The 14,219-nt window shown below is 39.5% G+C and overlaps 1 protein-coding gene across 49 annotated transcripts in view; it reads right to left on the bottom strand.

Annotated features, from left to right (window-relative positions):
- PTPRD (protein tyrosine phosphatase receptor type D) overlaps window positions 1-14,219 on the bottom strand; it is a 1,767,834-nt gene that overhangs the window by 133,964 nt on the left and 1,619,651 nt on the right. For all 49 annotated transcript variants that reach the window (XM_078384988.1, XM_078384990.1, XM_078384987.1 and 46 more), the window contains one exon: window positions 13,051-13,144. In XM_078384988.1, coding sequence (XP_078241114.1) covers window positions 13,051-13,144 — 94 coding nt within the window. The remainder of the gene's footprint in view (window positions 1-13,050; window positions 13,145-14,219) is intronic.

Genomic DNA, 14,219 nt, shown 5'->3' with positions numbered 1-14,219 from the left:
GATGAAATTGTGGGGTTTTATACCTCACTTTTGAGGACAGCATTATCTTTTCATGGAGTATTTCTGATCTTAGAATGTGTTTCCTGGTGGGAAATTATGAGTAAATATGCCACTATGGGGGGCATTTGTATAAAGAATACTTCAGAGTATGAAGGACATGTTGATTTAAGAGACATGCTTAAATAACAACTCCCTCTCTTTTGTGAACTGGACTCATTTCCATAGAGATCCAGCTAGAAACTAGTCAGGAGAAGATAGCTTGCTCTATTCATATTTGTCTGACATTACTGTTGTTCTAGCTTGTTTACTTTGTTTATAAAGTGGCTTTAAACTTTTTTTCTTTTACTCTAAATTGTTTGGTAAAGATAGATGTCCTTTGTTTGATATTAGTGTCTATCTTTTCCTAAATTTCAAAAAGCAGACAAATTGTCCCCAAGGTGGGGTCGGGAGATTCCCAAACATTGGTTTAAATCAAAAAGCTATGGTTGGAATTATACTTCCCCAAAAGCAAATCAAATTTAAACTACAACTCAATCATTCTCTTCACTCAAAGAACAGGCCATTCATTTTTGTACCTTAATTTCCATCCCATGTAAAGACAAGTAGTGAATTTCTCTATGTGATTCCCTAAAGAGGGGAGAAATCTCTCTGCTTAAGCCCATGTAAAATAACAATACTTCCTTCTCCCACATAAGAATATAACTAGACTGGGCTAGTAAATGTTATGTAATTTATAGACAGGACTGTGCTGAGAATCTGCTGAAGATGTTGATGCTATCAAAGCCTGTATTTAATTTTAAGTTTTTCCATAACAGTAGGAACATGATATATATGAAATGGGGTGGCTATGGAATTTACTTGAGGTGTAAAGCTAAGTGTGGGGAGGGGGAAGGATTCAACAAGACCATCTAGATGTTCTAGATAATGACTACATTCTGAGAAGAGCATTAAGCATATTTATATTACAATCCACATTTTCCTTTGAATAGAATAGCAAAATACACAACATTTACAGCTTTAAAAATGCACACTTCTGGAGTAATGCTTCTTTTGGCCATAAGTGAAAGAAGGTGGAAATCTCATATACATCATCTAGTTCACATGAATGAATAGACCTGAAGTGCACTCCTTCCTTCATCCATATTTTAGACATAGATGATGCTGTTGTCATATATCATTAACATCACACATATCCCTTGAGGTGTTCCCCCACACCCATCAAGGTTAATTTGAAAGCAATGAACTCATAAAGCCTGTTCCCAAATACCTTTCAAATCTAGCTCAACACATGTAGTGTTCATAGTATCTAAATTTAAACTGAGATTGCTATCAGTTTAAATTCAAACTTTTAAAAAAACACAACTTGGAAATAGATTTGCCAAGTTCAGTGAGATTTCCTTCTGAGAAACCACACTTATGATTTCACCTGGAGACTGAGTTTGTGCACATTTTAAATTGTGATCTACCCCTGAATGTTAAAACAAAACACATATCATGGAGGGAAGGGGAATAAAAAGGGGAAATTAGTGATGAATTAGATATTTATTTCCTCAAACTTAAAAATACAAAGTATGTTACATTCTTAGAAGAAATGTGCTATAGGAATCCCTGCCCTGCCTCCTCATCTGAGGTGGCTGCTGGAGGAGGCGTGGAAGTCTGTGCTCCTACTGCAACTGGACGACTGAGCAAAGAGCAGGTGAAAAGCAGTGTGCACTGGTTGCTGAGTGGGTGAGCCAGGGTGGGGGAAGTGAATGTGCGGTGCCTATGGTGCTGTGCCGACAAAAGGCACAAATCTCCAAACTGAGGTTTGTGCTCATCTCTAGTGTGTATGCTTTCCCATTTCTATGTGCTGTACCTACTCACACCTTTGCTTCACCATTTCATTAAGTCCAAAACAGCCCTTCAAATTATTTTGGCACACAGGGAGTATAGCCACATCCAAACTGCTCTTGCTTCTGTCTTCTCACAGTAACCATAGTACACATCATATGCTCATCTTCTGGAATCCAATATCACTGGGTAATTCTATATGAGAGAAACTTTTGATTGGATTTGTGGGTAAAAAGGTAAAGGCTTCCCTTGACAATTTTGTTCAGTCGTGTCCGACTCTAGGGGGTGGAGCTCATCTCCGTTTCCAACCCATAGAGCTAGCGTCTGTCCAAAGACAATCTTCCGTGGTCACGTGGCCAGCATGACTAGACATGGAACGCCGTTACCGTCCCACTGTGGTGGTACTTATTTATCTACTCGCATTTTATTTATTTTGCATGCTTTCGAACTGCCAGGTTGGCGGGAGCTGGAACAAGCAACGGGGGCTCACTCCGTCGTGTGGATTCGATCTTACAACTGCAGGTCTTCTGACCTTGTGGCACAGAGGCATCTGCGGTTTAACCTATTTAAACTCCTATTTTAAAAAGCCAGGAAATTCAATTCTCAAAAAAAAATAGGACAGGCTGGTCACTTCCAGTTCCTCAAAAAAGGCTAACTCTGATTAAATAAGGACTGAAGGCAAAATTGCATTCAAATGCTGTAGCATATTTCATCCCTTGTAGAATTTATGGTGAAATTGGGCGTATGTATGTGACCACACATTGGGGCCTGAGAGACTGAAAGAAGGAAGATCTAAAAAAGCAGATGGAGCTGGGTGTTATCAGCATACTGGAGATATCAGACCATCAAATTCTGGAAAGCCTCTTTCAAGTTTTTCATGTACAGTGGTGCCCCGCATAGCGATGTTAATCCATTACAGGAAAAACATCGCTATCCGGAAACGTCGCTATGCGGGGGGAAACCCCATAGGAACGCGTTAAACTCTGTTTAATGCGTTTCCTATGGGGACAAAACTCACTGCTAAGCGGGAATCCTCAATCCGGGCGCCATTTCGCCACCTCGGTAAGCGAGGAATCGGCGCGAAAACGCTGCGGGTGGCCAATTTCTTCTTCCGGTGGCCATTTTGGAACTGCCGATCAGCTGTTCCAAAACACTGCACTGCAGTGTTCCAAAACACTGCAATCATCGCAATGCGATGTTTCAGAACATCGCAATGCAATCAGTTTTTCGATCGCAAAAAACGCGTCGCTATGCGGATTCCTTGTTAAACGGTGCACTCGTTAAGCGAGGCACCACTGTATATGTGAAATCGTATGGGGAATCATGGAACCCTGAGACACTCCACAGGATAACAGTCAAGGTGCTGAACTGGAGTCCCCAGCACCACTACCATTCACAAAGGGACACCACGCAGACCATCTTGACTGCTGCCATTGGTCAACATTCAGGCTGCCCTTTGCTATGTAAAGCTTGGCATCTTCTTTCCTGCTGGCAATGTGGGCACAGTATTCTGGGCCATTTCCTGGCTTTCTGAATCATGGGTAGAGAAGCACAATATTCCACATTCATAAACCAGAGATTTTTTAAAGAACTGAATTACAGCACCTGTGCAGAAAGGCATTTTTCCTGTGCAGGAATCACCTGGAAATGACAGGAAGAATTTAGCAAGCTATTTCCATTGTTTTATTCCCCACTCCATTTTGTATAATTCCTGTACAAAATGGCACATTTCCTGCACAGAAAAGCAGGTATATTCACTTATAAACGCCATTAAACTACATAGGATTTGATCATTTCCTGAACAGAATAAGAAGTAGAAAATAACATGTTTCAGAAGTGTGTGTGGAGGAATGGACTGTTATGCCTTACTGCTTTGAATGTGTTTTTCGTATTCCCTTTGGTTACCATTTCTCAGAGTGGTATTTTTAAAAAAATCCTTTTTAGTATTTGAATACTCATTGCTTTTAGTTTTAAATATTTTCTTTCACTTATGTAAGCTGCATTGGGTCATTTTTAAGGAGAAAAGCACGGTAATTTAAAAAAAATAAATAAAATACAGGGGAATTCTTGATGGGAAGCCTCATCAAGAGTTGGAAAACAGCAGACTACAGTATCTACGCAATACAGTTAAATAACAAATTAACAAGTCATGATGGATAAGCAGAAATAATGTACTACAAGAAAGGCCAAGAAAAGAAAATGACTGAACACTTTTACTTGTCAGTTTAGAGCTCACAACGGAGACGACTCACATGCAGTATCCATCAGTGACGTACAAACTTTAGTGATCAACCTTAACTCATTTACAGACAACTCCTAATTTTGAACAACTGTTGATACACAACAGGTGACTCAACACAAATACAGAGACAATGGTTTAGACCAATGGTTCTTAACCTTTGTTACTCGGATGCTTTTGAACTGCAACTCCCAGAAACCCCAGTCAGGACAGCTGGTGGTGAAGGCTTCTGGGAGTTGCAGTCCAAAACTCCTGAGTAACCCAAGGTTAAGAACCAGTGGTTTAGACCAATGGTCCCCAACCTTGGGCCTCCAGATGTTCTTGGACTAGAACTCCCAGAAGCCTTCACTACCACCTCTGCTGGCCAGGATTTCTGGGAGCTGAAGTCCAGGAACATCTGGAGGCCCAACGTTGGGGACCATTGGTTTAGACAATAGGTTCTTAATCTGTGGTCCACGGCCCCCTGCCCCCACCCTGCTGCAATGTCCTCACAGGGGGTCCTCAAAGACTTGAAGAAATGTTATGATCTTTTGCAAAGAAAGAAAGAAAGAAAGAAAGAAAGAAAGAAAGAAAGAAAGAAAGAAAGAAAGAAAGAAAGAAAGAAAGAAAGAAAGAAGGAAGGAAGGAAGGAAGGAAGGAAGGAAGGAAGGAAGGAAGGAAGGAAGGAAGGAAGGAAGGAAGGAAGGAAGGAAGGAAGGAAGGAAGGAAGGAAGGAAGGAAGGAAGGAAGGAAGGAAGGAAGGAAGGAAGGAAGGAAGGAAGGAAGGAAGGAAGGAAGGAAGGAAGGAAGGAAGGAAGGAAGGAAGGAAGGAAGGAAGGAAGGAAGGAAGGAAGGAAGGAAGGAAGGAAGGAAGGAAGGAAGGAAGGAAGGAAGGAAGGAAGGAAGGAAGGAAGGAAGGAAGGAAGGAAGGAAGGAAGGAAGGAAGGAAGGAAGGAAGGAAGGAAGGAAGGAAGGAAGGAAGGAAGGAAGGAAGGAAGGAAGGAAGGAAGGAAGGAAGGAAGGAAGGAAGGAAGGAAGGAAGGAAGGAAGGAAGGAAGGAAGGAAGGAAGGAAGGAAGGAAGGAAGGAAGGGAAAGGAAAGGAAAGGAAAGGAAAGGAAAGGAAAGGAAAGGAAACGTAAAACAAAATCTTAATTTATCTTGCTGGTGTAAAACTTGGCTTTTCTAACCTACCGTCTCCATTAAAAACAAACAGAAGTAAAAACTCATTATGAAAATAACAGTTTGATACACTACACATAGTGAGAATATGCAAGTGAATGACAGTGAGTGGCTGAGAAACAGAACATGACATTTCTTGCTACTGCACAGACTGTAAGAAGCCACAGGAACAGAAAGTCAGAGTCAGCATTGGTGTGACTGAGTGTTTGGACAGACTTTGTGTTTCTTCTTGAATTTCTGCTAATAAAATGGTTTGGTTATCATCAGGTAAAGTGACTTTTCGATATTATTGCAATGAATTTCATAACAATACATTTTGGCTGAGCCTTGGAATGGATTGCTGGATGAATTTAAAACATAAAAGAACTGATGCTGTTTGTGTGCGTGCAACCTCTTCAAAGAAAAATGAAGCTTCTTCCAGACATCTTAAAAGTGCTGCCATTATAATAAAGAATATCTGTTGATGAAACCTTTCCATTAGAAACGGCAACACATAAAAACTTGTTTCAGAATGTTTGTTTACCAGAACACTGTTCTGGGGGGAAATTACATTGGGACCTCGCAAGACAATTACCCCTCAAAACGACGAATCCGCATGATGATGACATTTTGCAACCACCATTTTGCTTCGCAAAACAGTGATTTCTATGGGGAATTTCGTTGAACAACAATTTGGTCCATGCTCCGTGGACCGTTTATTCGCTAGACGACGATTTAAAACAGCTTATCGGTGGCTTGATCTTCGCAAAACGGGTGTTTTCGGGCCCGTTTTTCACAAGACAGTGATTAAAAACAGCTGATCGGTGCTCACAAAATGGTTGCCCTATGGGTGATCTTCGCAAAACGACGAGGTATTTTCCCCACTGGAACCCATCAAATGGGTTTCAATGCATTCCAATGGGGAAAGGCTTTTTGTATGACCATGATTTCACTAAACAGCAATTTTCACGGAACGGATTATCATCATCATGCGGGGCACCACTGTATCACAAAATGAGAATGGAATGAGAGACAGTTGAGATAAAGTATACCAGTAAGCTTCAGAATGTGCCAAAAGTATTAAATATTGACAAGAATTATTAGCTTATTACCAAGTGTGTGACTCTCCACTTCAACCTGAAACATTCTCACAGTTTACCACTATTGTCACCCTGTAGACTCATTTACTGTGCCTATCCTTTACCTAACTTAATGTTATTGAAGTAATTACAGTAAATTATTGAAGCAATTTACAGCCTGATAGCCCTATTCCTACTCACTTTGCCTATTATCTCTATCTTCACTTGGTCATGCAGCTATGCATAAATACACCTATCACGTATTCTCACTCCATTGTCTGAGGAAGTGAACTTAATCCACAAAAACTCACATTGAAATCTGATCATATTCAAGATGCCACAATGCTTTTGCTTTCTTGTTTTGTTTTTAATTTTTCTGTCTGAATAAGCAGAGCGAGATAAATTTCTCCAGTAATTGTGGTCCAAGAACTCAGAAACAATCTCCCCCCCCCAGCTACTTTTTATTTCCATGTATATTTATCTTCAATCATTACACATGGTGACACTGCAGGACATGGAGAACAATAAAGTTGTAAGGCTTAAATCATGATGTGACAGTGTACAAAAGACATGTAAACCGTTAGTAACTACTCTCTCAACTTCTCCTTTAGTTTGTAATGGTGTTACTATATGACCAGGTTTGAACAGTACCTCTGCACAGTTTTTCTCTATCAATACCTCTCCTTTCATCCAACATTCCTGCCTCTGTTTCTATCCAGCATGCTGGCTGAACTGAAATCCTATTTGGAGAGGAAGGTAGTGTGGGAACAGAAAACGGGAAAACAAGGATTTGCTAGTAAAATTGTCAAATAAGTCTTCCAGAGATGGGAAATGAGTGGAAATGTAACTTCAAATGTTTCCATTCATTGAGGGTACAACAGAATTTAGATACAGTGGACCCTCTACTTACGGAATTAATCCGTATTGGAACGGTGGCTGCAAGTCGAAAAGTCTGTAGGTCGAATCTCCATTGACCTACAATGCATTGAAAACCGACTAATCCAATAACTGGCAGTTTTTATTCTATTTTTGTTCCATTTTGGTTTTTTTCTGGTCTGTAAGTCGATTCTCCGGCTGCAAGTCGAATCTAAATTTTGCGGCCAGAGAAGTCTGTTACTCAAAAAGTCTGTAAGTCGAGCCGTCTGTAAGTCGAGGGTCCACTGTAGCACAATTATACCTATGTAAACATCCTACAAAAGGCAATGCATTTTGAACAATCTGCCTCTGTTATACCCAAATCTCTCCTAAAAGTCACAAGAGCAATCAACCCAGATTGTTCAGTCATTTCTTAAATAAAATGCATCTAGCTGCATACCACTGGAAAGTCTAGTGGACCTATTACCCACTCTGCAGTCCTTTCATACTTTGCCACTGCGTGCCAGAATGGGCCCTTCAAGTAGGATTAGCCAGGTGTGCAGTTTATGAACAGATCAGAAAGGGGAAAGAAATGTGATTGACAAGGGGGTTGATGAGGGTCATTGACAAGTCCCTTTGACACATCACCCCTATAAAAAGGCTTGAGATGGATATATTCTGGAGCAGGTCTACATGCTGTTTGCGTCTCTGTCTGAAACTTCCTTTCTCATGGTCCCAGATGTGTCGTGAGGAAGCACTGTCAATGTCTTTTGAACTGACTTCACTAACGGACTCACATTCCTGAAAGATCAAGCCCAGCTGAATCACTTTCTCAGCTCACAGTATCCAGGATTTGGGCAGAGAATCTTGCTGGCCTTTCTTTCTTTCCTAAATTCCTGGTGCTGTCCTCTCTTGGGATCTTTCCAAATATTTTGCTTTCCTACAACTGGAATTACTATACAGTACTGCCCTTCTTCATGACAGTGTAATGACACTAAAGAAAGGCAATTTCTTAATATATTTCTAAAGCAATTGCATTTTGCTTTCATTTATGCAGCTTAGTGTCATCTTTGCTACCTCCATGTAACGATGGTGTATATTTTAAATCTTTTGTGTCCAATAAAATTCCTTTGTTGAACACCTGTGTATATGTGATTTACTCAGCCTAATCTATTGTAACAGGCACTATTTATTTCCTCTAGTTCAAAGATTCCTTAGAGGAGTGTCTCAGGACACACAGTGGTGCCATGCATGATGACGATAATACGTTCCGTTAAAATCGCTGTACAGCGAAATAGTCATCATGCAAAAATAAAAACCCCATTGGAATGCATTGAAAACCGGTTAATGCATTCCAATGGGGGAAATACCTGATTGTGCAGTGAAGATCCTCCATAGGGTGGCCATTTTGCAATCCCTGTCTTGCAGAAATATGCCCGGAAAACAGTGGGGAGCCATTTTGCGAGCCGCCAATCAGCTGTTTTAAATCGTTGTCTTGCGAACAATCGGTTCGCGAAGCAGGGACCTAATTGTTGTTAAATGAAAAAACCCCATAGGAAACATTGTTTTGCGATCGCTATAGCGATCACAAAAAAGGCATTGTCAAACGATTTTGTCATTTAACGGGGTAAGCGTCTAGCAGGGCACCACTGTATACACATGTTCATACTGGTACTCTGAGAACATATCAGGTAACAGCTGAAGAAAATAAAACAATAGGAATTTGAATTCTCCCCTTTTGTTTTATACTTTTCTATTTTTTTTCCTTAATGCTTTGCCAGTTTACTCATGGTAAAACAACTTATGTAGAATATTGATGTTATGATATTACTGAACAATATGTGTAATTCTGTTTAATTTAATTAGGCCATGTTCCTATAATTGTGGCTGTTTTTTTAATTTATTTTACCATGAATTCTGGTCCATTTACACTCAGTTTGGTTGCTTCCACACAGCATTAACATGCTCCTCTCCTGCAGTTAATTGAAAGTGTTATTTTCACACAGCATTTAACATAGAATACAGTGCTGAATAATGCCTTTCGCCAGTCAAGATCCTTCTCCATTTTTGCTCAGATGTATGTCCCATGAAGTTAAGATTCTTCACAAGAATTAAGAATTTCCTGTTTGTATGCCTGGTGTTTATTAAAACACACACAACATGTATGTTATGTGCAATCGAGTCAGAACTGAGTTATAGTGACCCTAATAGGGCTTTCAAAGTAAGTAAGATATTTAAGGAGTGGTTTTACTAGTTCCACTGCCCTAGTGAGTTTTTATGGCTGAGTATGCATGCACATAAGTGTGTGGATGTGTGTGCATGTGCATGTCTATATTATGAGAAATAATAAGAAAATCTTGAAAGAAGACTGGTAGTTAAGGAGTTCTTTCCTATTAGAAATTGCAGCTAAAGTTGGGGCAATTAAGTTTCCTCAGTATTCCTCAGTAAAAGCCTAGCAGAAATCAACGAGAAGTAACTCAATGTGTTACTTCACTACGGAAACAGTAAAATCTAAAAGGTGCTTGATCTTCTGCACTGCAAAGGAAACTTCTGGTGCAACTGTGTTTTACAAATCAGGGCTAAGGAAAGGAAATTGAAGATGAAAGCACAGATAACAATCAGTCTCAGGCATCTGACACAATGTATTCTGATTCTCTACTCCCCCCCCCCACTTAAGTAAAGCAGTGGCAGACCTACATTTTGGGGCCCTGAAGCTTGAACTGTTATGGAGGCCTCTTTGCAACCAGCAAAGAGGTCTGGGCAACCACTGTTACTTTTTCCAATGGGATTGTTCCACAACAGATCACTTCTCCCCCCCCCCCCCCCGGACTGAGGATCCTGAAGATTAAGCTTCATTTGGTTCATAGTAGATCTGTCCCTGATGTCCAGGGAAAGTAGTAGTACTGAAGCAAACTTTGCTCATGGAAACCAATGGATTAAAAAGAAGAGTGGAAAGAGAATCTCACATGCTTTTCTTACAATCTAAAAGTGACTAAGCAGGGAATGCATCTTCCCAGATACCTCTAGGGGCACAACTTGCACTTTTACTGCAAAAAATATATCACTGGGTATCGTAGTGGTTGGTTGGAGGGTATGTGACCCTCCAAGATCCGAGGAGCAAAAATGTTTTAAAGATTCTTGATACAAACACATAAATGAAACATTAAACTGAAATCATGGCTGTACCTGCAAAAGTGAGATTGTATACAGAATTTCCACTGAACTTTGGGTTTTCCCATGGCTGCAATGTTGGGATGACTGTATTACACAACAAGAGCCCCAGCACTGATAAGACAACTCTTGCTTTTGTAGGCAATCTATCACATAGTATTACCCTATGAAGCTTCAAGCAAGCCATTCTCTTACAAATAAGCAAAACAAAGCACAGTCATTGCAGAGTCAGGGTGAAGAATAGAATCCAATTAATGCTATTTTTCGCCCTCTCAGTAGTTACTACTGGAGGTAATTCTGAAAGATATATCAAGGGCTTCATCTCTCTATATCAGAAACAATTTTCATTTTCCAGTCAATGCGTATCTTATTTCTTCCACCATTAATTCTACAGTGCGGTCTCAATTGTATCTGTAAAAAATGGGAAAAGTCCTATCCTGACCCAAATGTTTCCGAATTAATAAATGTTCTTTATCAAAGTACTATACAGATTAATGTACCACAACTTACACAATGATTAAAATGACCCTTTGTTATGGGAAGCAGCAGTACAGACCCAAAGAACTTAATTGCAAGGAGGTTCAATGTCATCTGTAGCATTCATGCTGGAAACGGTTCAGACTGATAAATCTGAATATCTAGTTTTGGAGGTTAAAATGGTCTGGGCACAAGCATATGTCATTTTCCATTATTAAATGATGGCTTTCAAAAGACTGTTCAGCCATTAAAAAAAAGGGCAGCTAGGGCCTTGGAATGTACAACTCTAATTATTTTAAAAGCAAGAAAAAGCACAATCAAAGAAATGACATTAGAACAAGTGGCACTTGTGTGTTGAACGCACAGTGGGGATTATGTTAAGTTAATGGCTTAACAAAAACAAAGCCAGTTATGCTAAATAAATAATACAGAACATGATCAAAATCATCCAGACAAGGAAGATTTCCTTATGGCTTAATAGTCACTCTCCTTCTCCAGCCACCTCAGTGCATGCCAAGGAATATGTGCCAAGTGTTAGAGGAACATATGTAACTTGGGGTATAGCATAGAGAGGAATTTGTTGAAGAAATTTGGGCATGTAGGGACATTAGGTCTCCCTATGAGACTTAGTGAATTGAGAAGATAAAGACAATAGAGTTCTGTTGAGCCATGTGGGAATCTCTGTAGACACTGGCCTTGAAGATATTGGGATCGTCATTACATTTTTGTATGGTAAGTTAGACAAAGCAAAGTTTTTAGATTCAACGTAGTTTGCTTTCATTTTGGTTGTGTAAATCTTCACCTGTTTGGTTGACACTACAGAGATTTCTCACCGTCCTACAAAGTGCAGGATGTTTCCTGGCACTCTTGACTACAGTTCTCTCATTGGAAAAATGATTTTTGTACACAGATCCCATTTGTGCAAAAGTACAATGGCTGCTGCTTTGTCTTGATGGTGTACACTGTCTTCATACAGGCCAGAGCACTGCTGTCACTACATTCTCTGGGGAGGCATCCAGTCCATTGTCTTATTCAATTTTATGGACTCAGTTTCAGTTAAAGAGAACCAATGATGTATAGAAGGCAAGGAGCCTGTATCTGTCCAGCCTACAACTTCCTCTTAATCTTTACCCTTCCTTTCTTGTTTCAGCGATCTGGGCTAGGATGAGGGATGGATCTGGCAATGACTTAAACATTTGTGCATGAGTGGGCAAAACACTGTGACATGTGGGGTCCTTAAAATGTGAACTGAGGCACTACACAAGTACACAGCAGGAAATATATGTATGATGAATTTCTCATTAGCCCAGAACTGCCATTCTTGAGATTTTTGTCAAAATGTTGTCTAAGATGCGTTGTGGAGAAAACTGATGATTCTGGGATCTAGTTCATATGTCCATCTGCATTTAGTATCTTGGTGTATTTTGAGTTTCATAAAAAAATCCCCACAAATCTTCAGCCAGGATTGTAATTTTCAAAAATGAGTATAGTCAGTGCTTTTATGTAGCAATCCAAGAAGCTCCCCTTAAATAAGTACTTTTTTTAAAGGAAGAGAAATCTAATAACCTCAAAGTGTCCAATTAGTGGACTAATTTGCCTATTTAGTCAAGATATTGATCAAATACATGTTAACTGCCAAATAACTCACTTATTATTACTTTCTGAATATATAAAATGTAGCCCCTTCTCAATATTAGTTTAACTCTGAAATACAGAAAAACACAGCTTAAGAGGTAAATGCAACATCTTCTAATTAGACATACATATTTCAGCGTAGTAGAAACAGGTAAAGAAACTGTGAGGGAGGTCAAATGTTAAATTGCGGAGCAAATTGCAATTTAGCATTTGATTCAGCTTTAGCAAACAGCCCATTAATGAAACAGACCTTTATTGGAGTTCATATCAATGGTGATTATACTTTTGCTGACAACTCATTTCACCTTCTGCATTATGCCTTACAATTGGCAAGGAATAAAATATTAATGCCAACAAAGATCAGACAGTTTGTGTGCCTCATTGCAACTTAATGTCTTTTAATTTAAGTAATTAGCTTTTCGTTTCTGTCCCCAGAGGCTAACTCCAACCCAGAGTGATAAGATATCCAGGGGAGAAGGCGGGAGAGGGAGAAGGAGAGGAAGAGGGGGGGAGTCAGAGGGTTTGGGGGAGGGAGTGTCAAGCTTGCTAATGAAGGTACTTAAATTCAACATTTAGACTCTTTCTATCACAAGCATTTTTGAGAACTCAAAACAAGTGCATTGTACCTCATCTAATTCCATTTCATCTGGGCTTTCTTGTGGTTTCATGAATTTTCCATCAGACTTCTTTATCAAAGGCACAATTACTATATAGTAACCTCTGCAAAGAAAACAAAAGACACGAATGAGATCCAGGTATGGGGAATGTTTACATTGCTTCAGTTTTACCCTCATTTGAGCATGTTAAAACAAAACAAAAAACAAGCAAACTGCACTGAGTAATATCTGGGATATTCTGTTGACCCTACAACATTTCCAATATATTATGTATTATCAGAAAACATAGGGTGAGGTTAAAAATGGTTGTACTTCCTGGACCCACTGAGAATTTCTCTTTCTCTAATATTGGTCTACCAGTGGGGCCAAGCTAAGAATAATCTGCTTCTTAGCATAATAGTTTGCTTAAAAATTACATGGAACTTTTCTTTTCTTTTCTTTTCTTTTCTCTTTTGCCCCACCGAATTATATTGGTTAGGACACAAAAAGATCCCAATGGTAAAATTCAATAGATTTATTGGGACTTTTCCCCCAGCTGTTGTTTTGAATGTATAGGGCATGGTAAATGGCTGAAACCTGGGATCACTGTTTACAACAAACTCTTTAAGTCATCTTGTCATAAAATGGTTGCCGTTTAGAACTATTTCTATATGAATTCTGCTACAAGATTTGGCTTGGAAGAGGATTTAAATCTGCATGGACACAAAGATGTTATTAAGTTTGAAGAACCCCCACATTAGGCAAATTCACAATAGTTTATATGTTCATACCCAAATTTCAGGTTAACTTACTATTGTACTTTCCCCCTCATTTTAATGCTCAAATAAAAGGAGCAATAAAAGCCACAGTTGCTAACAGATGTGGTGCCAGTTTGACAGATGACTTCTGTTATTCACTTCACATATGCATAAAAAGAGCCCTATGGATCCTGCCCTATAGCTATTGCCCAAATATTTTAATGGCCTTGTTCTGAAACTACCTTCTTCCCATTTAATAACACACATCAAACACATCAGGCACATGCCACTTCTGACTTGCTACTATCAAAGCAAAATCAGAAAATGTAACACTTGCTTCTACAACAGCTTCACTGGCTACTACAGTAGGATCCTGTATCTGTGGGGGAGCGGTTCCACAATCTACCACGGATAACTGAAACCATGTATATATAAAACATA

Source organism: Pogona vitticeps, chromosome 2 (assembly GCF_051106095.1).
Source record: "Pogona vitticeps strain Pit_001003342236 chromosome 2, PviZW2.1, whole genome shotgun sequence".
Lineage (NCBI taxonomy): Eukaryota > Metazoa > Chordata > Lepidosauria > Squamata > Agamidae > Pogona > Pogona vitticeps.
This window is presented reverse-complemented; position numbering and strand designations above follow the sequence as displayed.